Source organism: Lissotriton helveticus, chromosome 6 (genome assembly GCF_964261635.1).
Source record: "Lissotriton helveticus chromosome 6, aLisHel1.1, whole genome shotgun sequence".
NCBI lineage: Eukaryota > Metazoa > Chordata > Amphibia > Caudata > Salamandridae > Lissotriton > Lissotriton helveticus.
In genome coordinates this window covers 842,888,191-842,914,824 of record NC_136067.1, presented here as the reverse complement: position 1 = coordinate 842,914,824, position 26,634 = coordinate 842,888,191, and the positions used below count along the sequence as shown (strand labels likewise).

Sequence of the window (26,634 nt, the reverse complement as noted above, 5' to 3'; positions counted from 1 at the left end):
AACTGCTCCCTGCAACTCTGGCGCTCCTTCTAGCCAGATGAGTTCCCTCTATCTTCCCCCCATGACGGTCCTGTAAAAATCCTGGGCATTTGGTTTGATGATAAACTTTCTTTTGGTCCGCAGATCAAAAGGTTATCGGGCTCTTGTTTCAGCATTCTGAAATCTCTCAAAAAGTTGCTCCCAGTGCTCCACATCTATGCTAGAAAAACAGTTATCCAAGCTCTGATAATCTTCCGCATAGATTATGCCAACGCTCTCTATGTCGGGTTGCCCACCCACCTACTTAAGAAACTGCAGGTGATCCAGAATGCTGCGGCCAGACTTTTGCTCAACCTTCCCAAGTGAGCGAATGTCAGTTCTCAACTTCACGATCTGCACTAGCTTTCAGTGGTTATGAGGGTGAAGTTCAAGGCTCTTGTGACAGTGAACTCTGCATTATATGGCCATTGCCCTGCTCACCTTCAATCAAAATTTGGTTTCTATTCCCCTGCCAGAAGCTTCACTCCTCTAACAAACTTCTGTTGATTGTCCCAAAGACCCGTAAACATAAATCCGGTCCATCTAGGGGCGAGTGCCTGGAATCAGCTTCCGGTACAGCTTTGTGCTGTCCTCACCATGAGTATTCTCAGAAAGAAACTGAAGACATTTCTCTTCAGATAATTCTCGGCAGAAGCTGCCAGTCTACCTCTTGCACGCGCCGGGACTCTCCTCGGAGTAGCCGTCTGCGGTATAAATGCCATTAACATAACATAACCTGGCAGAATATCATAAGCGTTGGTTTTAACAATTGAGTGCAGATGCTGAGCACCGGAAACTAGTGCTCAAATTAAGCACTGATAACTATCACATTTACCATCGCTCTCTTTCTCGCGCTCTCTCTCTCTCTCACTGAATCCGAGTCACAAATGTATTTACATAGCCTCGTTGAAGTTAGCTGCATATATATTTCCTTTAACAACTGTAAATTCGCATTTTGTACTTACAAAATGGGAATTTATACTCATTCATTTCCTGAACAAGGTTCAGGTCAGCTAAAATCTTCAAATCCTAAACATAAAAACACTTACTACATTCATGTTATGAACATAATTTATACTGTGACAGGCAGTACCAGGTCAATACAGGTAAACACACAAGCAAGAAATATGTTTAGAGCTGGCAGCTATGTTGGATCACAATACTCAGAGAAAGATCAAAAAAATCTCTAGACGTTTTGAAACCCAGTTCTTGGTGCCGTGAAACTACTACATCACACACAGGAATCTACTAGGCATATTTGCTGATCCTCCAATATGTCAGGAATTGGCCAACTACAGAGACAACTCTACTTGTTATGTGAGAAATCAAGTGCAACCCACAGCTAAATTTATACATTAGAGATGCAAACCAGGATATCCATTGGGAGAGGTGAGCCACAGCTGAGTCAGGGGTCTAGCTTGGCTTTGTGTACTAAAGCACAAACAGAGCAATCAAATGATTCATACATTATGTCAAAATATGATTTGTTTCAGATTAAAAAATCGGATATTTCTTGAACGATTATGTTTTATTTTAGTATATTAGATTATATCACTCAATTGGCATCTGTTAAAAGTCATCGTTTTTAAACATAACATTTACTCCACCTCCAATGACCTAACAACACTGCCATGAGTGACTTAAGAGGAGTCAATTTGTCATGTGTTCTGCATATATGGCCGATATTGTTGTTGTATGTGGGGCACCGTTATGGTTTACTAAACCATATGTGGGCGAAGTTTTTATATAGCACAAGTCCTGAAAATCATTTCCTTAAGTCGGCTTCAGGGTTGACACTTAATTAAAAAAGAGGCATGGTGAAATAAAGTGATTTACTGAGGATCACACAATTTGTCCATGTGGGGAAGTTGGGATAGAATTCCAGGTTTTCGGGTACCACACAGTGCAATTCAGTCACTGAATGAATATCTCCTTCTCGCTCCCTTTTTCCACCAAAAGAAAGTATTTTAGATACAATCATTCCATGACCTAAAATAGTACACTAGATGCAAAAAATGCAAACATCACCTGCTAATTCAATTTGATGCGACATAGCTCTAAAATGACAAAATGTCTTTCTTGAAAAACGAACAAAGATAAGCCTAAGGAAAATCAGGGAGAAGAGTGGTGGTAACTACTTTGATTCACACAACAGAGGCCTTTGACTTCCCGTTGGTCTTTAGTGATACATATGTGAATTGCAGCTCTGTTCAGCAGCAAACACAGACAATAGAAAAACATTTTTTTTTAATTTCTGTGCTTAGCAACAATGTGCCCAGTGGGGTTTGTCTTTTAAAACTGTAAAAGGGTCATAACAATGTTGTGTCGTGGATACCTGTCTTGCTCGGCTCCACTTTGGCTCACCAGTCAATATGAGCTAAGGGCCAATCAGAACTGACTTGACTTGCACACCTCTCAAAAAATAGCATGGGTGCTTGTGTCTAATATCTGTGTACAATGCAAACACACACAGTATGTCTCAATCGAGGGTCAGTGACAGTGAATTAAAAAAAAGTGTCAGATGGGCACATCAACACGCGCATGCATGGAAAAGGCAACAAGGATTTTATGCAAATCAAAAACTTTAAATATGTCAGGGGACATACACCATACACTGTACACCAGTTCACCAGTGCAGTCGTTGCCAAAGAAAATAGTGCAAGAATATCTACCAGAAAATGTGACACAACATCAACATGCAAACAATAGCTACTGCGGAAGATATCCTGGTCTACAGCTGACTTAATGATGCTGAGAAACAGACGTGACCACAACCCACGCTAGTGCACGATTCTCAAGGATATGGATTCTGAATGAGAAAGTACACCAATCGTGAGGATGGGATAGTCATTCTCAGACTACAGTTTAACTAGATCGAGCACACATCTTCCAGTCCCAGCTCTAGCTCCACACGTGCATTACTAGTGGCAATCAAACTAACTACTCTTGACCCCAGGACCACTCTTCTCATTCTCGGGCACCCTTTTGAAACACACAAGCTTCTTTGCACCTAGTTAGACTTAACCTGGTGCCCAAAGCATCAGTTAGACTTAACCTGGTGCCCAAAGCATCAGAGATGGGCATCTAGCTGAATCACAGAACAACGCAAGCTTTAGGAAAATAATCAACTTTAGCTATGAAATGAGATCGTATTACTATACGTTGAATTAGAAGACGTCATGTAATGTGCAAGACATTACCTGCACACCCACTAAGCTGGCATGTTGCATTTACTTTCCTCAAAACTTGTATACACATGTAATTCTAGTATGTGTGGAAAAATAACATATCTGAAAATGCAGCATTAAATATTTTCAAGATGTAGTTTCAACTGATTTAAAATGAAATTAAGTTGAATGATTTGAGGTTCGTTACATTTTTATTTTAAGTTGAATGCAGGAATCAATATTCCGTTGAGGGCATTTTACAACATCAATGAATATTACACGTGTCAGTGTGCTGGAAAGGGCGTCACAACGAGGCATAATTGTAGACTGCACCCTTCATTTCAAGTTACTGTGTTTTTTATCTGCGCTGAATCCACAAGAGAACATTATTCATGTCTACTGGCAGAATCCAAATGGTTCAATTACACAATCAACTCACATTTACTGTGTACGCTTTCAAGTGCAAAAGCTAATCACAGACAAACACAAAATACATCAATAAACAATATACCTAGTAATGAAGACTAATGTTTGCAGTACGCATTGAGTGTCTTACCTAAACACAGCAAGCCCCGAAGGAAAATCATATGAAAGTTCAGAGTTGTTGGTATAAGTAGTCCAGCAGCAAAGCACATGTTGGCCAAATGGAAGACCAGATGGTGGATCTCCCTCCAGTTTTCACAGACTATTTCGCTCTCATTGTGAGGTGCATGGGTGGCGTTTCCTAATGTAGGCAGCAGGTCCACTGGCAGCATTGTGACCAATCCACGTCCTGTGTAGTTATTCATCTTGAAATTGTGCTGCAAATATAAGACCAACACAGAAGAAGCCGGATGAGATGGAAAGAGACGAAAGTATGCAAAAATGTGATTTTCACTAAATGACACTAGAATTCAATTCTGTTTCTTAGATTTGGTGACTGAAAAAAAGGATCAAATCTAGCTGAATCAAGTGACTGCAGGCAAGATTGAACGAAAATCTGGATCTAGAGGAACATGCAGTGCGATGCTTTGGTCAACATATCTCCCCCGGAACCTTTTTATTTGAAAATCCACTTTAATATTGTACCTCGTATCATTAGACTTACAAAATCCCACAGCTTGCCTTAAAACCCATTGCATTCCATTAAAGTCTTTATACCTGTGTAACACAGGGAATAGATAAATGCCATGGCGTAATGGCAATATACTGTGGTGTAATATAGCTTTATACAGTGTAAAAGGGTACATTTCCAAGCCAGATTTATGCATCTGCAAAGCAAATGCGTTATATAAAGATTGCGTAAAAAAATAAAGGGGTTCAAATAAAAAAACATAGAGCCAAAGAGGAATGAACAGAGGCTTATAGACCCCAAAACCTCTTGCAAGCCAGCAATATTGAGTGCCTAAAGATTAGGAAAAGCTGGAAACAGGTAGTATGCTTCAATACACGCACAGTTAAAATCAAGAAATGATAAAAGTGTTATAAAGTTGTGCCAAAGAGATGTTTGTAGTAAGTGATGACGCGGTGATCCCACCTAGATTTTCACCATACCACTCCGAGGAATCCCCAGGTCGACGGGTCTCTTTAGTCTGCATGGAAGTGTGAAGGAAGTTCTTTAAATTCAATATACTTTGACAGATTCCTAAATCAATACATTTTAGTCTGAAGGACCACTGACTCCAAAAGAAAGTTTAAGAATTTATCACAAAGCCAAAAATAACTGGTCATACAAGCACCTCAGCAAGAGGTTCAAGAAATAAACTGGCACTAATACAAACATAATCCTACGCAAGAGTCTCAGACGACTCAAAATAAAAAGCAGAGTTATTTCTAGAAGCATTAGACACGCAATCACTGTGCCTACTGGAAAACTGGACTGCATCTGTTCCGGTGAAAAAGAAAAGATTAGTCTATCCCTACACTAATTCTAAAGTGACATCCCTGCTTAACATACCTCCCAGGCAAGAGAAAAAGGTGTCAGCTGTGAAGGCTCCCTAAGAAACGCATTCCCTTTCCAGGTAAGTAGCCTAACCTACCAAGCTCGTTCTAAGATGCTCCTTAATTTCTCCTACCTTGTCCAAACTAAGACCCATGTCTAACTGCACATCCAATTGGACTGCCTTAGACAGGACCTCGTCTAAACCCAACTGGCCCTAACCCTAGCTTCACTAAGACCAAACTAACTATCCCCTCTCGGGGCACTTTCCCTAATACAAAATCCCCAAAACAATGAGTACGCCCATGACACTTTTCCTTCAGCAGGTACAGCCCCTCGTATTTTTCCAGTGTCGAACCTTCTTCTTCCAAAAACCGTTGCTATGTCCTTGGATCCCAGGCACCTTCTCCGCCAAATGCTGCAAACGCACCTGCCAGCACATTCTGTCCGTCTTCACTCCTACCAATCTAACTTCTAAACCAGGGGCGTAACACAGGCCCCCGCAGCCCACGCAGTGCGGGGGGGGGCCCTAGCTCCAAGGGGCCCCCTTGGCACTGAACTCTGGCCGGGAGAGCTCCTGATTGAGCCCGGAGGGGGCCCCCCTAAATACCGTGCAGGGAGGCCCCCTCACTTTTCGTTATGCCAGTGTTCTAAACAATGGTTTATTCTACCTAACGAGCTACATGGCCTTGCACCTGCAAAAGAAATGCATGAGAACAATCCCGCTGCACGCCCTAAGTTACAATTCGAAATTCAACTGCAAACGCAAGCTTTTCTCAAAGTGCATTTCTCATCCCAATATTTCTAGTCATGCTAAGAAAACCACAGTTAGGCCTTTGCTAACGTTTCTTCTCTCTGGCCTTTACTCTTTGAATGCATTACTAATACAACCTCATAAACATTTCATTAATAAATCCTAACGTTACTCTCTATGTTAACAGACATTATTCTCACGTTAAAACATTACGTTTCTCACTAAGCAAACTTACACGTGCAACTTTAATATGGCACGTTTAATCTCGAAGCACATTACATACACAAAACAATTAATCCTAAATTACTTAAAGCATTTTCTCTCGATTTAGCACTACATTAATCAATAAATGATATGTGCATAATTCTATATGTTGCAACACTCTCGATTAGTCCTACATTTCTAAACCGAACATTAGTAAGGTCCTCTACATATGCGGGTGCTGACTACAGGCGGTTATGATGCACCCCTACAATTTTCCAAACAACATGGCGCTCTGTCAGCCCCCCCTTTGATGGCCTGTGTCATCACACAATACATAACCGTTAGGGAAAGAACCGACTTAAACAGAACTTGTTGCCATTCTACCTATCCTGAGCAACTCCATGTTTTTCAAATTCTGATATTGACTGTCCTGCAGTCTCTCCATTCGTCTCTCTTGCGTTCTCAAAGATCTTTCCAATCTGCCAGACTTATACCATTTATAAGCTCTGATCAAACCCCACAATCCAATCACACATGCCACGACTATGATAAGAGGCTTCAACACGTAGCCAAGAAATCCCTTTCCAAGGTTTGCAAGCCAACTCCCCACTTTGCCAAATCCTTTTCCAACCTTTTCCCACACAGTTTCCTCAGTCAAATCCTCAATCTCATAGTGAATGGAAGTGATGTTGCTTATATATTTCTAGAGATCTTTACTGTTGTCTGGTATATAATTACAACACTCTTGGACCTTCAAAAGTTTACTGACTCCTCACTCTTTTGCTAGAAGGACATCTAAAGCAAGATGCATAGTATGCACAAATAACTATTATATTTTTTAAATAATGGTTAAAGACTAAAACATTCAACAAAGGCCACTTAATAATTTATAAGAAAATAATTATGTTCATAGCAGATACCTGGATCGAATGTAGGATTTTATTTATACATGAGAAACACACTTAGTACCATCGTGACACAGCCCATACCATCGAATGAGATACAAGAAGTTAACGACATTGGGATTATACTTACCAGTTACACATTTTTCTCATGTACAGGCCTTACAACCATGACTTTACAATGACATTTTCAGGGTAAAGGCATGCGTGGTAAAGGCACATACGTTGTCAAAATATTTGTTGCAAAAGCATGCGTGGTAATGATGCATGAGCAGTATAGACAGCCTGGTAAAGGTATGCATGGTAATTTTATGCGGGTGTATGACATTACCACAAATTGTTTTACCAAGCACTTCGTCACATCGCAAATTTAACCACACATACCATTGTCACATGTGTACATCCATTAACATTAAGAAAACACTTAGTGGAGAGGTGTGGTGCAGCGACCAGGGCAGCTGGCTTTGAAACACAGGGTACTCGGTTCAATCCCCAGCTCCAGCGACAGCTCAGCTCAGCACCATGTGACTCTGGGCAATAGCTCACTTAATTTCCACGAAGGCCCCCAGTGTCTTGAGACCCGTAAGGGTGAGTAGTTCGCGCTTTACAAATACAGATCTACATTTACATTACCATGCAAACAATAAGCACTCACACTTTCACCACACATACCGTTTCTTTGCTGTAAATATTTTGCTTTTGTTATAGAATGTAAAGTAAACTTACTTACCTGTATGAAACATTCTCTGTTCTAATCATCCGTTGTGCTTCAAAGTGCTCTATTGTCTCCTATGTCCTCAAATATTTATTGAAAGTGAAAAAGGACTATTGACGTGAAACAGGACAAGACTCAAGAAATATCTGCACCTGGAGTTTATTTAAATTGTAAGGGGTAATTAAATCTTAACCGGCAGGCAATCTTTTTGTTTTTCATTGCTGTATATCACATCTTTCTAAATATGGTGTGCACTGGGGAACCGATTGCGTAAACTGGTTAATGGAATTTTAAAGTTTACAGAGGTGCAAAATAATAAAGAATATTGAAATATTAGGAATTTCACCTAACAACGCACCAAAACACATCCAAACAAAGCCAAGTCCTATATTGATGCAACAAACACATGCCCTGAGCCCTAAAACATAGGAACCTTCACACACACCAACTCTAAGCCTTATAAACTTGCCACACATGGTGAAACACTGCCACCTACTGATCAATTGAGTGGGAAAGTCTTGTATTATTAACCCTTTGGGTGCTCACGGGCGGCGTGTGCTCATGACGGCATGGAGCCGTCATGCTGCTGCCGCTCCGCCCACGCGGCACTAATTCCCAACCTGTGCGGGCGAATTAATGAGTGGGCGGGGTCATGATGGCTCCACGCCTTCATGAGCACACGCCGCCCGTGACTCATGACGGCATGGAGCCGTACTAAGTATGGAGCGCCACGCCCACCCCCTAGCTCCACCTGTGCCGCAGCGGAATTCGCTGTGCAGGGAAGGGGTTAAGTCTTGCTTGGTAACAGTCTCATTGAAGTAAAAAATGCATGGTAAATGCAATCCTTAGTAAAAACTTCAGAGTAAAGGCTGTTTCCCTTGCATGCCTGTTACCGTCATACAACCTAGCAATAGTTGGCCTACGGATGCGTGTACTGGTAGGTTGGAGTAGCCTTTTTCTAGATGGTTTTCCTTGGTAAGAGCAGGATGGAATTACAGGTAATCTCGAAAGCTCAACAAGTGTCGGCCCCTATGTGACTGCAAAGGGCTGTCCCGGTTTTGCTGTCAACCATGGAAAATCACTAAAGGGATTGGATATGATTATTCCCATGTTTAGGGTGGGGATAAAAAGTGCAGGGACTTTAATCAGCCTATGGTTTCCTTGGCTAGTTTGCTTTTGGGCCCAAAGGTTTGTACTTCTTGTGTGGCCTAAAACTGGCTAAACAGACCCAAAACCTGACCATCTTCAGTGTAAAATGTTATTTCTCTTCATTACAGGTTGCAGATTCTGGTAATGACCTGTAGGAAACCCTAAAGACACTCGCAGATGTAAATTAGTTTCTAGCATATTATGAGATAAATGTTGATCTATGACTTTCTTTTCCAGGAATATGATTTTTCCATTTGATTGTGATGTCATATTTTAACATCTAGAGTTTGGAATATGTTTCTGTGACATTTAATGGAGGGTAAAATTAATTGCTGGAGTACAGTCTTGCTGGACAATATGGCATCATATATTTATTTTGCAACCACCTGAATGTTATGCACTTTCTGCCACCAATGGAATACTAGTATTGCTAGTAAACAGAACACATGTTGAATCCCAGCTTTACTGTGTGCTGTGCTTGGTGGTCATACTCGTTACATGACACTGGACAGTCAGGTTATATAGCTTTGTGATGTAGCAACTATCTTCGGAAGTTATAAACTTGACTGAAATGTACTCTTTATGGAAGTGATGTATGTGAATTAATGGGAAAACTAAAACAGAGAAACCACATTGTAAGAAATCACATCACAGAAAATCAATTTTAAGAAAAGTCAAATTTAAGGAAATACAAATAAATCGAAAATTAAACTAAACATTTTAAAGGAAAGATAATTTGAAGTAAAAGTCCAGAATTACATTCAACTTGGGTGAAGTTTGGATCTAGGGAGGGGTTTATGGGTCGGGGGTGAGTAATGTTATGGAGAGGTTAGGGTTTGTAGGAGTCAGGAATCAGTGAGGTTCAGGCATTGAAATGGGTTTTTAGGGTTCAGGGGAGGGTGGAGTTTAGGGGTGGTGGCATGAGTGGAGTGTAGATGTATAAAGGGTTTTTAGGGTTCAGGGATGGATAGGGTTTAGGGGTAGTGAAGGATTTTTAGGAGTCATGGACGGGTGATGTATAAGGGTGGTGAGGGTTTTTTAGGTTTCAGAGATAGGTGGAGTTTGGGTGTGGTGAGGAGTTTTAAGGGGTCAGAAAGGAATAGGTTTAGGAGTAGAAATGTTTTTTTACAGTGGCAGCTGGTGATATTTAAAAGTGGTTAGGTGTAAAAGGTGGGTTTGACATTTATGTACCGAGCAAAGGGAGCAAGCTTTGGGTCTTCCTCCTGAGAAAAAACTGAAAAAGGATTGATACATTGTGCATTTGAAAGCAAATTAATTTAGTGAGAAATCACGTTTATAAATCAGTGGAAATGTATAGTCTTGAAATATTAAACACATTAAAAACTGCCTCATATCATACTGCATTAATATTTTCAACAGTTACTTTAATGTGCAAATTGTACAGAACAACAACTTCAGGCTTTTAAAGTGTGGGTTTCCCAGTGTCTTGCACTGCAAATGGTATCAACTTTGGAAGAAAATCTACAGGCCGATATCACTACTAAACGCCGAGGCCAAGATACTGGCCAAGCTACTCGCTACCCGTCTGTTAGCAGTAATTTCCAACCTAGTACATCCCGACCAGTCAGGCTTTATGCCCGCCAGAAATACAACTCTCAATCTTCGGAGACATCATGGAGTGCTTTAGCTGGCTGATACCATTCTAGAAGATATGGTGGTGGGGTCACTTGACTCGGCCATGGCATTTGATACGATTAAATGGCCATATATGTTTATAGTCTTGCAAAAACTCGGGTTCAGCCCTGGTTTCCTGAGTTGGATACGCCTCCTCTACGCCAGCCCGCTGGCTCGGATAGTAGTCAACAGTCGAGTGTCCTCCCCATTTGAGTGGGAAAGGGGCACTCGTCAGGGCTGCCCCCTCTCCCCTTTGCTCTTCTCCCTCATATTGGGACCGTTGGCAATGTGGATAAGGAAACATCCAGTAATCAAGGGGTTGAAATGGGCAACAGACTGAGAAGACTGCATATCGATTTATGCCGATGATGTCTTATTATACCTAGCGTCGTCAGCAGCCTCTCTAAATCGAGTACTCCACATCTTTATAGTCTTTGGGGAATTTTCAGGATATACCATTAACTGGTCTGAGTCGGTCCTTTATGTTTTAAGCTGTAGATCCACAACCCTACCCAGAGGTTTTACCATAACAATCGCCCCTATGGGCTTTAAATACCTGGTGATATATGTTTCCAGAGATCTGACACTCTCTTACAAACAAAATATCCATTCCACGCTACAGCACCTTAAAAGTGACGTCACACACTGGAAATCGTTGCCTTTGTCCCTGTTGGGAGAGCCGCTCTGTTCAAAATGATGTCTCTTCCCCGTTTCCTTTATGCTCTTCAAAATGCACCACTCCCGGTGAAACCAGATTATTTCAAATCAATCGACTCAGCTCTGAGGGAGCTCCTGTGGGAGGGGAAACCTCAGCGGATATCTCTTTCCAAGCTAACAAGAGGGTGGTATGACTAAGGCATAGCACTCCCCGACATTAGAAGATACTACTGGGCAGCCCACCTCACTGCTATTAATCACTGTACATACGGACCGCAGAATGACCCAGGCTTTAAAATGGACAGATGGCTGTTCCCCAGCGGGAGTTACAGAGGCGCTCTATATGCATATCCATTTAAAGTTAAACTAACGGGCCCACTCACCATTCAGTTTTGGTATGGCGAGCCGCCATAGTGAGTCTGGGGTGGAAGAACAGAATCATGCTGGCCACCCCACTCTGGGACCCAGCCCAGTTGGGGAATCTGAGAGTCACTAAAAGGGTTTGACCAGTGGGACTTAATTGGCTTATCCTCAGTTGGGGACCTGTGGAAGGAAGTAGGAGTAATCTCCTTTGACCAGCTGAGAGACGAATATGAATTAACTGTCTCAGAACACTACAGATATCTCCAAGTCAGACATGCAAACAATCTCACTTGGTCCATTCACCTCCCCTGCAAAAGATATTATGGTGGGCGTTTCACAAGGCGCTTCTTTAAATCCTCTTTTGTTCAATATATACATGGCCCCTTTGATAACATTGATCTCCTCCTATGGCAGTGCTTTCCAAACTGTGTGGCGCGACACGTTACCGTGTCGCGCCCCACACGTAGGTGTGTCGCACAATCGTGATGCGACGCGATGACGTAGGCCGGCCGGCCGATATTAGACCGGGGAATGCGACTTGAGCCCTCTCACCTGAGGATTACGACGTGCACGCGACAAGGCGGAAGGCGGAGGGCAGAGCAGCTGCGGAGCGGAGCCTCGAGATCTGGAGCTCGATCCCGGACTAGAGACACAACACTATACAGCAGGTAAGTTCGCCGTTCGCCTCCATACACACACGCACACGGTGATTTTTTGTTTTATTATGGAAGGAACATCCAACAGATCTGAAGGGGGGGAGGGGAGGAGGGCGGGGGCGGCAGGCATCACGTTCGGCAGCCATATGTAAAGGTCACTGTCTGAAGCGGAAACCTCAAATGTGAGCGAGCTACATTTGTTACACATGTTTATTTATTTGATTCTCCTCCTGCTTATCTTAGCCTGCTGAGTTCTGAATGGTAGTGCCTCGGTAAAAACACTTTCTATAAAAGGGAAACGCGCGAGGTGCATTCATTCCAGAGACGTTCCATCGAAGATTACAGTGTCTCTCTAATTTGCGGGTGCATGCCACGGGCTTTGCTGGCATATGAAGCCCTTTACCGCAAGGCGTGTTTTAGAAATGTAGGGCGCATATGTGCCATAAATGTCAACACCTGGCTTTCAGGGCAGGCTAGCCCCAGCATCAAAAAAGCACTGTTTTAAAATCATCAGCGCCTCTGCCATAGTGACCCTCTTCACGTTGCTTTGGCAAGATGTGAAACATTTTGTTAATAAACTCAGTAAATTAGGGATTTCTGTATTGTCAGAATAGATTTTGATGTTCTTTCACTGGAAGGGTATGGTAATATTCGTGGTAATGGCCAAAGGTCTCTTCCACTTCCTACAGTACACCGGTAAACATATAAATACCCCGAGACTGCCGAGCCTCACTGCGTCCCTCCGGATATTAAAGAATTCATGCTCCAGTGCAGGGCACTCACGCTCGCCATCCAGCCACATTCTCCAATTGAAGTGATCTGGCTGCAGCATGGACACAATATCCACGCACAATAAAGAAAAGAATGCCAGTGACCAGCACAGCTTACCTGTACCTTGTAGCAGGACTTTTTTTTTTATTATTATTAAATCAGGGCTCTTGGTGAATTGTTGTTTTTATTATTCAAGGAACATCCAACAGATCTCAAAAGGCCACTACTTACAGGTGATTTGGGGGGGGGGGGTTTGCGGCAGGCATCTTGCGTGATGGCTTGCAGATTGTGTGCGCATTCACGCCACCCAAAAACTCCTCATTTTGCGGCAGTGCTGGGAGACAGATTTGTCCCGCCCTGGCACTGATAGCAAAGGGCTTTGTTACTGGAGGGCCCATAACAGATTCCACGCAAGGCCCACTACAAACGTATACACTTCTAAATACTACATAGTGCCTACTTCATCCCTGCGAATATCAAGAGATACTAATACAAAACAGATTGTGTCTGCCCAAAATGCTCATGTATATTTGCGGATTTGTAACACTTGAGATGGGCTTGCCCATCTCTACATAATTAGTGGTGTGCCGTTACAGCAGCCCTATCTACTTTACTGAGTGCCCAGACCTACGCTACTGGGAGACATGCCTGCTGGGACTATATCCCAGGAATAAACAAGCATTTGCAATGCAATAGGTCTCGCATTAGGAAAGTTTGAGCTATTGGTCTTGTAAATGACAATTCTTTTATTTATGTGTTGTTTTTGAAAATAGCTAAATTAATAGCTTTGTCATTTACAATGCCAATAGTTATAACTTTCACAAATGTGACACCTTTAGCATTTGTAATGCAACATGTTTTGTATTTACGTGACTTAGATGTATTGATATTACAAATAACAATGGCTTTTAATTTTTTTTAATAATGTATTTAATTTATAATGGCAATAGCTTAAACTTTTGTAAATAACTTTTGTGAAGATTATGTTCAGTGTATTTTATTGTGACGAAAATCCAAGAACAGAAGTGAAATATTAACATCTTTTTGTGACATTTGTAATAAAGCTTGAAACATTGAGAGAACATATTTGAACCAGTGATGCTGTAGTTGCGCTCAGTGGTGCTGTGGTTGCGCTGAGTGGTGCAGTGGTTGCGCTGAGTGGTGCTGTGGTTGCGCTGAGTGGTGCCGTGGTTGCGCTGAGTGGTGCTGTGGTGGTGCTGAGTGATGCTGTGGTGGTGTTGGGTGGTGCTGTGGTGGTGCTGAGTGATAATGTAGTGTCAGACCACATTGCAGACCACAATTTCCCTATTACTCAATCGGGGGATTTCTATCCGTCTCTCCAAGTCACTCCTCTCCCTCACCAGCATTCTCCAGTTCACTGAAACAGAACTAGCCACTCACTCCCTCCAAGGCCTTCCTGCCTCCACAGTTTGTTTTGGGTATTCAGGCTATGATCCCTGTTTCAGGAGGAAGCTGAACTCGTGGATCAGTGGCAGCATGATAGCTATGCACTCCTTGATCCAAGAAAGAAAAATGTGAGACACAGCACTGGCGCAGAACCCATATTTTTAATTATGGACCAGGACTGAACTGTCTGTACAGCAAAACTGGAATAACTTGGTAACTTTGTAATGAGATTCCACAAGACAGGTTCATCCCTATTTAAAAGAGGCATATTATACTAAATGAGACCCCACTCTGATTGGCATTCTAAACTGAGATGCAATTAATTGACACAATGAGCACCTAGTTGTAACTACATCTCCGAGATTGGCGCCATACTAGTTAACTAACTTAGCACCATGGGATACAAACTACACCTCTGAGATTGGTGGCATATTAATTTTATGCCAATAGCGTTAATGTACCCCTCCACTCATGCCCTGCTTGGCTTGCACAGCAGAGCCTGGATAGCCATGTTTTTCTGTGTTTTGCCCATGGTCAGTTTTCATGTCCATCCCATGCCAAAGACCTTTCGTGCTTAGTTGCACTGGCCGCAGCATGAATCTTTGTTGTGCTTGTTTTTAGCGAGCATATTGAATACCATTTGAGCTCTGATTTCACATGATTATCTACTACTCAAATCCTGAAATGTTGGAGAGAATTCAGACTGTAAGCGAGGCGTAAGATTTTTAAACTTCGTATCTCATGTTCTTCCTATCTCTAGATTTCCACATTTCATTTTCCTGGAAGGCAAACAGGAACTCAAAATGTATACGTTTATAATTCGGAAGCGAAAAGCTGGTGACGATGACATTTGCGAAGAACAAAATGTAGCAGCTATTGAGCAGAGCACCCAAGAATCAATTCAACAATCTTTCTCAGTGCGTAAGAAGTGTAAAGGGAAAATCGCCAATCCACGTTTATATAAGAAAGCTTATATGGAACTGGGGTTCACATTTTCTGGTAATGAAAACCATCCTTGTCCCCAGTGTTTAGTTTGTGGGGAAATACTGGCAAATGAAAGTATGGTGCCAAATAAATTAAAACGCCATTTTACCACAAAACACAGCCATTTGTCAGAAAAACCAGTGGAATACTTTATTGAGCTTGCAAATTCTATAAGGAAGCAGTCTGCATCATTCACAAAGAGAATGAAGACATCAGAGAAAGTTCAAAAGGCAAGTTACTTGGTTGCTCAAATAATTGCCAAAAACAAGGAACCACACACTGTTGCCGAAACCACCATTAGGCAATCTTGCTGTGCTATTGTTCGAACAATGTTTGGGGCAGAATTTGAGATTGAAGTTAATAAAATCCCTTTGGCAGATAACACAATTGGAAGACGGATTCAAGATATGTCTGCAAACGTTAAGCTGCAAATGAAGAATATTTTTCAAGATGACAATATGATCTTTGCATTGCAACTAGATGAATCATCAGATGTCAGTGGGTTAGCTCAATTACTGGTTTTTATACGTTTCATTCATACTGACACAATTATTGAGCAATTCCTGTGTTGCCTAGAACTTCCATTGAGAACTAGAGGTGAGGATAAATTTCAAACTTTAGATTGCTTCATGAAGGAAAATAATTTACGCTGGTTAAATTGTGTTGGGATATGCACGGATGGCGCACCGTGATTGGTTGGCTCAACAAAAGGTTTTATAGCTTTAGCAAAGAAAGAAAATGAAAATATCATATTTACTCATTGCTTTTTACATCGCGAGGCACTAGTCGCGCAAACCATTGGAAATGAATTAAGGGAAGTTATGGACAAAGTGATTCAAATGGTGAATTACATTAAAAGTCGACCTCTTAAATCAAGAATATTTGCTCATATTTGTGAACAAATGGGGGCAAGGTTTAAAAAGCTCCTACTCCACACAGACGTTTGTTGGCTCTCAAGAGGTCGAGTGCTTTGTCGTGTATATGAATTGCGTGACATGATGCTTAAACTTTTTGAGGACAATGAGCAGCACGAATTCTGTGGTCTAATTCAAAACAAACTTTGGTGCACAAAATTGGCATATCTTGCTGATGTATTTGAACATTTGAATAAAATTAACACCAGTATGCAAGGAAAAGGAGAAAATATCTTAACAGCAGTAGATAAAATTTGTGGTTTGCGAGACAAAATAAAAATTTGGGAAAGGAAAGTGAAAGAAGGCAGTTTTGAAATGTTTTCCAAAACAGATGAGTGCCAGATGAAATGCGATATCAGCCCGCTGATTGTTGACCATTTAACATTGCTGGGAGAGAAAGTTTCTCATTACTTTCCAAATATTGCAATCCAAGACTATGATTGGATCAGAAATTCATTCCTTTCAGCTGCACCTGGGAACTTCTCTCTTATTGAAGAAGAAGAATTAGCTGAAATAAAAAAGGATCGAAGTATGCTCATGATGCATTCAGAGGGTGATTTAGACATATTTTGGGTTCGTGTTACAAAAATGCATCCAAACCTAGGTAAAAAAGCGTTAAAAATTCTCTTGCAGTTTTCTACTACATACATTTGTGAAGTATCCTTTTCAACAATGACAAACTTAAAGACACTGAAACGTGGATGCTTAAAAATGCTTTATGATGAAATGCGAGTGTCTTTATCAAATATTCAACCAAATATTGACCAACTGTGTGCGTCCTATCAGCCTCATATATCTCATTGAAAAAGTAAGACAAGTGCTGTTGTTTTTTATTCACATGTTGTAATTCTTTTGCTATGAGACACTTTCCAAATGCTGTAATCCAAGACTATGATTGCATCAGTGTCTTTATCTAATATTCCACCAAATATTGATCAGCTGTGTTAATCTTATCCACCTCATTCATCTCAATAAAATAGTAAGTGCTGTTTTTTTATTCAAAGTTTTTCATTCTTGCACATATTTACATATTGTTAGTCATAAAGGACACCATGTTTTGGAAATGTATGTGTGTTATATTACAAATCATAATTTTTTTTACAAAATCAATGAACGGTTTGCGTGCGATATGTTGTGTCCCCATACATTTTGATATTTACAATTTCTATGACATATGTATTTGTCCTTCTCTCCTACATGCAGTTAATTTTAGCTCAAAGTGCTGAATGGAAAACTTATAGGACTAGCCTTATTCTCTGTTGCCTTTTGGCGCGCTGCGCAGAGGAAAGCTGTCCCACCTGAGTTCAATGCGCAGAGTCCGGTTGAAATGTTGCATGATTGTTTTATCACTCACAATTCCCCCTTCCAGAACGGATTTTTGTATAACTCATATTCAGCAAGGCAGCAGGTGGACTTTGTGGGTGGTTGAAAGGGTTGGCAGGGCGTGCACCTGTCCTTTTTTTGCCGTAAATCACTGGGGCATAAGTCAATGTGTGCATTATTATATTCTTGTTTCATGCACAAACCTAACCTTTCTTACACTCAGTTTTGCCAGTCACTGGCTTTGTTAGACCAGATTAACAATTGCTTTATTAACCCCCATGCTTTCTCAAATTTGCTTGGAAATGCACCATTTGCCCACTACTTTTTTAAAAATTTCTTGGGGGGAGAACCCCCAAAACCCCCCTTGGGTGGTTCGCGCTCGCCTGCTGCGCTCACTCGCATTGCCGTGTCCCTCAAAAAATTTTACCAAAAAGGTGTGTCACCAACATGGAAAGTTTGGAAAGCTATGTCCTATGGCATAAAAGTAACTTGATATGCCGACGACACTCTATTGGTCGTGGCACTGGATAAAAACTCATCATTGGCTGAACAAAACTTTCATAACTGCCTAACCAATGTTTTCATCTGGATGAATAAGAATCATTTAAAGTGTAACCCGACAAAAACTGAAATCCTCCCTATGGGTAAAAGCACCAAATTCCTACCACAGGATTGGTGGACGAAGGGCTAATCCCCCCCCCCCCCCGGAAACTGTAGAAACAGCGAAAAACCTGGGTGTCAAATTTGACTCGGCTTTGGCCTTTGATTCACATGCACGAGCCACTGCTGGGACATGCTTTGGCATTATTAAATCCCTAAAAAAGTTTTTTGATTTTCTCCCAATAGAATCCAGTAAGTCAGTGGCGGTGGCTCTGATTCTGTCTCGCCTAGACTACTGTAATGGCCTATTGGCGGGTGCAAAGAAAACCACCCTGAAGAAACTTCTGAGTGTCCAACATGCTGCAGCATGCCTACTTTTGAGATTACCGCGCAGATCCTCAGCATCGGCTGCTCTCAGGAGTTTGCATTGGCATCCTCTCCACAAGAGGATTCTTTTCTAAATCCTTCTTACCGCCTTTAGAGCCCTTAATAAGGTGGGACCTAGGTGCCTCTCGTATAGGCTCTCTACCTATTCCCCTAAAAGAGCGCTTCACTCCGCAGGCACTAATTTAGCTAACATTCCAAAATTCAAATATCAAACCAAGGGAGGGAAATCTCTCACGGTGCTGGCCTCTAAGGCATGGAATACCCTCCCGGTAGATATCAGACTCCATACCCAGCCGCGGCCTGTGGAGGGAGTTTCGGTGGGGCAGAGAGGCGGGGTGGGGGGGGTGCTAAAAACCGGAGTATGGATAATTGAAGGTAAGTAAACAATTTAATTAATAAAACGAATTTCGTAGCGCGCCCTGCATCACAAAATGTGATGCAGGGTGCGCTACGAAATTCATTTTATTTATTAAATTGTTTACTTACCTTCAATTATCCATACTCTGGTTTTTAGCACCCCCCACCTTGCTCCTCACCCGCCCCGCCCCGCCTCTCCGCCCCACCGAAACTCCCTCCACGGGCCGTGGCTGTCCATACCATGGAAAGTAACTTCCGCAAGGCACTAAAAACATGGATTCTTAAAGCAACGGACTCAGTGGTCTGGGCTGCAATCTAACTATCTCTAGCTTAGTTTCTCATTGCACATCAGCGACAGGATGCTCCTTTCGGAGCTACAGTACGCGCTTTATAAATACCACATTACATTACATGCATTGCAAGCTGTAATACCCAGTGGTGACACAAAGCCAGTGTCCTCGCTGTTAAGAGGACAGAATATGGCCACCTCCCAGATAAGGCAATTTCCATGACCTAATAAAAAACGTATAAATAATGTACCTGACCCCTTCCTCCGACTCCGAGCACACTGGGATCACAACGTAGCTGGTATGGAGAATGGGGAATGGTTAGAAGCGCTTGCATCTCAAAAGGAAACCGCAATCTCATCTAGGCTGAGGCTCGTTCAACTCAAGATACTCCATGCGGATGCGGGCAGGAAGGCACATTCATACATACATTCTGGGAGTGCCCACTATTCCAGGGATACTGGGAGAGGGTGACAAATTGTATGACGTAAGTCATGGAGGTAACGACCGACTGCAATATCAAGTTATGTCTTTTAAATATTTGGGGTCGCTGAGGATGATGGTTGCCAAATGAAATATTGCAAAACTGTGGGGCGAGAGAAAAACCGTCCCTGAGGCTCTGGGAGAACTATATAGATCATTTTATGTTGACCGAAAAAACTGTGTATGTGTCAAGAGGTTGTCCCACCAAGTGGTCGCAGATATGGCAAAAATGGAACACTTACAGGGGAGACATCTCTGAGCCACCGATGGCCATTCAAAGAATAGACATGGAGTAGAGGCCACTAGGTCAATATACTGTGTTACTCTCTGCCCAGGCTGGGATTGTATTCTAAATGTGGATTTGTTGCTAAATGCATCACTGAGTAAAACATTGCCTGTATATTGTTTTTTGTCATGTGATAAGTTGATTTCAATAAAAAGAACTGTTAAAAAAAACATTGGAAGAAAATGATCTAACCAGGCTTCCGGACGCACCTACGGCTGTTGGCTGCAATCAGTCATTTAGAAATATGTGCAGACAGGTATTTAAGTGGGATGAAAAAGTGGGGGCTCTCTAAAAGGGAACATGTAAAATAAATTACAATGATTCCTATAGTTTGTTTTCCACCTGACCAGTATTTTGTTTTCTCTCCGAGATGTTATTGCATCCAAATATATAATACAACAACTGACATACACCTAAAACATGTCAGTATGATTGGCTGTGTCAGTGGTTGTTAGCTGATTAAGATAAACGAGTAACAATAATGATTTGTTATAAATAAATAACACTGGAAATGTTTCAATTCTGAGGTTTTGAGATAGTGAATTAAATATTATTGAGGTCTGTGGAAGCAGTACTGGCCTTCAGTTTGTGTGCTCTATGTTATATATTATGCCTTTTTTCTGCACAGCTCATCCATCTACACATTTTCAACGTCCTTTCTTTCCTCTCCAGTACCCTCTTTTCACTCCCCCAATGCACTTCCTCGCATGTCCCTCATTTCATTATCCCCAAACATACACTGCCCTTACTCATGTTTAAGGACTTTATTTTCTTTTGCTTTCCCTTGTAAATATTTTGACATATTTACTCACATTTACACAGAATTTCAATTGCAACTGGAATACATGCCCATTGTTCTATGTGCTCTGCAGAGACACCAACCTGCTGACAAACATTTTACTTTGCCTTCAGCCTCAGTGCCAGCACTCTCAATCAAAGCCCCTCATAAACTCCTGCAATAACTCAAAGTATGCACTATGCAAGAGTAATACGTTGAACGAAAAAAATACAGAAACACAACATGATGAAATAGTTAACTCTCTAGGGGAATGCAAGATTAAGTCAAACATGTGAAAGAGGAGAGGGGCTAAATAAATGATATGCATCACCTTAACCTTTTTAACATTCATTGTACATAAATCAATCCATGTTTTTGGCATTAATGTTAAAGGCTTGAAAATAGGACCAGTTTTAATGCTGTATGGCAGATAGGAGTCTTTATTGTAAGCACATATTTATCGCTTTGCGCTTGACTCCAATTTTTGGATCAATTTCGCAAGGGAACAAGAACCCTGCTCAACTTTTGGAACGATTTTCTAAAGGGGACAGCGACCAGCAGCCAGAACCTGGGGGTGTCACAGTGGGGGAGGTTAGCATGACGAGGGGTCTCCGCACTATGGGCCTCATTTATGAAAAGTGATGCATCGCTGCAAGAAAACAGCGATGCGTCACTTTTCATTGCGCCCTCCTTGCGACCCCAATGATGCGTCATATTTACAATATGACGCGTCATTGCGCAAGGACTTACAGATACGTCAGTATTTCTGACGTATCTGTAAGCGCAAAAGTGATGCATTGCTGGAGTGTGTCACAAAAATGACGCAACTCCAGCAATGCGTCCTTTCACATGGGGAAAGCCCCATGTGAAAGGGCTTGCGTCAGTCTTATGCCTGCTGTGAGGCAGGCGCAAGATTTTGACGCAACAGCGTCCTAAAAGTGACACAGTGAAATCTTATAGATTTCACTGCGTCACTATTACGAGGCTTTGTGCGGGGGAACGCCCCGTCTGCATACATTATACCTGACACAGGTATAGTGTAGCGCATGGGTTTACAAAGTGACGCATCTGCTTAGATGCTTCACTTTGTACATAGTGCGCAACAGGAGGCATGTTTTAATGCCGCCGATGCGTCACAAAAAGTGACGCATCGGAAGCGCAAAACTGACGCAAGGCCTCATAAATGAGGCCCTATATACATAACACAAGATCAGTATTATAACACTTACCATTACCAAGGAGAAGGTACCAAATCACACGTGCTTGGGATCTCTGCAAGTGAATAATGGTCGTCTGGCATCAAGCAGGGATGCAGACTCTGACACCCAAAACCGTGACGCTGATAGCGTCACTGGCCTACAGTAAATACCATCATAGACCACAATGGCAATGAAGGACTTTAGAAAGGTAAGTCTTGTGTTGTGCGTCACAGAGCAGAAAGTTGATTTTCTACCTGGCTTCCGTCTCCTGCTTCAAAGCGAGGTGGGCTAGAGAACCTTGGTCAGACAACCCAGACTTAAATACATTGATTTTTTTTAGAGCTATGACAGTGTCTCTAATTAAATCGATCTATTAAAAAAAAAAATGTGTAAATGTGTAGAAATTTCTGAGGCACTTCAGGGATGGGTGGAGTGTATGGGGTAGTAAAGGCTTTTAGAGTTAAGGGATGGGTGTGGTTTAGGGGGTCATGGGTCGGTGTATTTTTTTTAGGTTTCTTGGATGGGTGGAGTTTAGGGAAAGAAAGGGCTGTTAGGGTTCGGGGATTGGTGAAGTTTAGGTGTGGTAAGGGGTTTTTAGGTGACAGGGATTGATGGTCTTTAGGGATTGTGAAGGGTCAGTGAATTAGAAGCATCCAAAAGTAATTGTTCGATAATGTAAAATAAATAAATCTGAAATAATGTTGCCTGAAGTAAAGAACTGAAATAAATGCCTTGACAAAAACTGTTTCTGAAAGTAAGACATGCGCTCATTGTATTAGCGCCACAATTTCGAACAAAAAGACTTTTATGAACTGGTTTATACAAACTAGGGAACCAAAAGCAGGCTGTCAAAAATGCTCAAACCAGCCTCTCCTCGCTCTAACTCTCTTTTTCAATTCACCCTTCACTCTCTCTCTCCAATTATTTCCTTTCTCACTTTTACCACTCTAATCGCTCAATCCCTCTATCACTCGATCAACCTCTTAGCCTCCCACCCCTCTCCTGAGCCCCTTTCCCTGCTGCAAATAATGCTGGGAATAGTGACAGAGGCACCCGGAGCGGTGCTCGACTTTCAAAACCAGCCTCCAATGGCTCCAGAAATGTACGCTGTAATAAAAGGGCAGTCTGGCCAAAAGCAGCGGATCTGGAAGAAGGCCTACGATAAGAATTTTTTTTTTTTTTAAAAAAAGCACACTTAAGAAAATCACAAAAGTACTGTTCGAAAGAACAAGTCTCAAATCCAAGGATCGGCCTCCTGTCAGGGATGGTTCGAGGGCCATGGCAATACTAAACTCATCGATTACTACAGCCATGGGAAGCTACATTGACCCTGCATGCAACTAAAGCCCAAATGTCGAGGAAGAGTGCAAAAAGATACAATTTCACCTGAAGCAAAAATTATCTTTATAAAGGCCTTGGTGGATGCATATAACTTCACTACTACAGTTCACTTCTGTCCTTTAGCTCATTAGCATTGTCTGTCTTTGGGTGTTTTGGGAGTGCACTAGAGGCAGAAGCGGTGGGGTGTCATTTCTGCTGGTTGCTGTGGTCCCGGTTTCTAAAGGTGTGGATGGCACGATTTGGCAGCCAGTATCATTATTGGGGGGCATAGTGCATTCTAGGGGTGGCAGTCTGTGGGCATGTCAGCTGCGGGGGAAGACTGATTGGTACAGCAGATTGACCCAAGATTTGAGTGTCCTGCAACATAGACATACACACTTTTAATTAAAACAGCATTACTCCTCCTACACAACTGTAGAACATTGTTTTACTCGTAGTGTGCACTTTCGGTTTTGACATTTTGAATGGCTATTAGGCACATGCGTTTAGGCCAGGGTACCTGAGAGACCCCCCACCTTCCCTCCAACCGACCTGTGCATAAGGACTCATACCTTAATATAACACACCAATTCTACTCAGTCAAGTGGATAGCCACTCTTAGGTATAATCCACTGCCAACTGTACTAGGGTGGGAAAGTCACTCCTGGGTTACAGGGATGGGTGGTTTGGGGTAAACTCAATTTCAATTCCACATGGGGAAAGAAGAACTACTCCAAGGTTTAAAAGGGCCTCTTGCCAGCGGTTGTAACCCACTTCCATTCCTACTGGGCGGTGAAGTCAGGAGCGCAACACCCATTGGGCTCACGGGGCTTCAGCCCCCTCCCCACCCCCGTCGTGTGTGTCAGCCCCGGCGGAGACAGCTTCGCGGGCTGGCGAGCATCTAATTGCCTGCCGCACCCGAGTACTTAGCAGGTCTTTAAAAGACCATTTACTTGTAAATGACGCTTTTGTTGTGTGTTCACCCCTTCTTACAGCCACTCTGTCTATGGTTGGAAGAATTAGCCCCCCCCCGAAATATTTTTCAGCCCCCCCTCCCGAAATTTGGCTCTAGTTGCTCGCCTGGGTGACGTCATCAATATAGCCCACTTTGTGCACAACCTAGTTAAAGAGATGAACAGCCTGCATACCTCTCTGCATGCTGCCAGTGTACAACATACAGAGAGCTATGCTTGTCCTTAGATGAGCAACCAGCAGACAGCACTCAGGGAAAATGCCTATCTCACATGGGGTGATTGCCTACTTACTTACTAGACTCAGGTAGTGGCTTAATCGAGGTTGCTGCAGCGCTAAGGAAGCAGGGAGGCCCCACCTTTCGGGGGTGGGGAGATTGGGGGTCTTTTAGCCTAAGGCCTATGAATATTTTTGAGATATGGGAGTCTCAGGGCCAACCACCACATACTAAGGAGGAACACAATCTGCGTCTCAGGATTATTAAATGTTCCAGCCTCCTTTCCCACAGAACCGTAAAAAAACAGAAGCTGAGTCAGTGTCCCACAAGTATGTGATGTAGACGTGATTAGTAGAAAATGCGCCTCAGGGATGCTGTGCCGCTTGTGACCTGCAACTGATTTAACTCACAAGTGTTAAGCATGCCCGCATTACCGCTGTCCCGAAGTAAGTCTATAACCTTAAATTATCTAGTAATTCCTCATTTCTAAGGGGGCCCTCAGGATCTTCCATGTAGTATGTGGTACCGATTTACCGATGCCACTGTACCACAACCTTTCGGAAGAGAGTTACCGGGGAGACAAGTTGGACCTCGTAATGAGGCCCTTAATTATCTTTAAGATTTAGTGTCAGGCACATTTTCCCCCAATATGACTGTCTGCTTTTTTTAATTTTCCTAAACGCAGTCTATGTGAATGCTGCACGAGTAAAACATATGATTTTATTTGCATACTAGAGTGGTCTTTAGTTATCTTTATGAATGTCACTTGTGCCTTTCATATGCCAAATCCTTTGGGAAATGTCAGGGAACCGGGTGGGCTATATTTCGCATATTCCATAATTTGGTACCATTGCTGTCCACCCTGAAAAGTAAATGCCGTCTATGGGAAACATTCAGAGGATCCGTTTAAATGAAAATAGGTGAAACGGTTACTCAGGATTGTTTGGGGGTTTATTCAGAACGCGGGATATCAAAGAATCAGAGAACATTTTAAAGGTGGGAGATGTGTGGCGCCGCGGCCAGGGCGACTGACGCTGGAATCTGGGGTTCAGGGTTCGATCCCCGGCTCCGGCGGCAGGTTAGCCCAGCACCATGTGACTCTGGGCAATAGCTTGCGTAATCGCCTAGAGACCCTTAGGGGTGATTGTGCGCTTTACAAATGTGGATTATTATTATAAGAAGCAAATCAATAATTCAAAAAGTCAACTCAACATACAGATGATAAAAAATGTATTTACCATCCAGCCACACGTATTGTCCACTTTTAGTTCTGGCTTTTTAGCAGTATTTATGCAATTCCATGGCTGCTGCGTTTTTCACAGTTATGAATTAGCCGTATTTGCCACATAATCCATCATTTGCTGGCTAAACTGCAGATTTTAATAAAAGAAAAAAATGTTTCTTGGTCAAACATATCAAAAGTTACTAAAAAAAACTTTGCACTCTGGGTCTTGTCGGAGTACTTTTTATCTCTAGGCTTAAAATTACTGGAAGCAAAAGGATGAGGGACAAAAACCCAACACTGGCTGATCCTGCGTGCCATGCCTATTCATAGTTGCTACAGGAAAATGTGATTATCGATCTGCCGTAGCGCGGTGCTGCTCTTTTGGTGATTACCCCAAGCAGAACAAACCTGGGCCTCTTGTCACTATCCTTCATGCGTGCTTTTCTGGCTGAATAAATGCATGTCTGACGACTTCTTACCTTTTATTACCCCCCCCCCCCCCTTTATTCATTACAGGTTTAGGTCATCATTTTAGATGATCGGTTTAATCCCAGAGTAAGTGGCCAATATTTGGAAGGGCTGAGACGTTCATCACAGGTGTGCTCTGCTGCATGTAACATTCTAGCTCAAACAGATCAAAAGTTACAAAAAACATTGCAACATCTGTTTCAGTGAAGTCGAAGACCTTCGCAAAAGTTGTCTGGTCAACTCTTTGGTGCTTATTGCTGTATTTGATTGCTAAACTGGTACTAATGAGGTGAAATATTTTCCAAACAGTATTACCTTGAGTACAAATGTCAAAATAATGAAGTAATACTGTAACATAATGTGCCGCATTACACTGCATAATTTCTCTTTTATTGCTGCATAATTTGGTCAATCCTGCTGCAAAATGATGGCCTTGCCTGTCACATAATTCCAGTTACTATAGGAACATCTTGACCATGATATCATGGTAGAGATCACCTACATGAAGTTTTGTTTGA

General features: G+C 42.2%; 1 protein-coding gene across 4 annotated transcripts in view; it reads right to left on the bottom strand.

The window, feature by feature from the left end:
• POPDC1 (popeye domain cAMP effector 1) overlaps window positions 1-26,634 on the bottom strand; it is a 339,238-nt gene that overhangs the window by 133,072 nt on the left and 179,532 nt on the right. For 3 of the 4 annotated variants that reach the window (XM_078648448.1, XM_078648444.1, XM_078648446.1), the window contains exon 2: window positions 3,742-3,985. In XM_078648448.1, the coding sequence (XP_078504574.1) occupies window positions 3,742-3,973 (232 nt within the window). In that variant the 5' untranslated portion in view covers window positions 3,974-3,985. Of the gene's footprint in view, window positions 1-3,741; window positions 3,986-4,701; window positions 4,757-26,634 lie in introns of all 4 variants that reach the window. The other variant, XM_078648445.1, reaches the window with a different exon arrangement.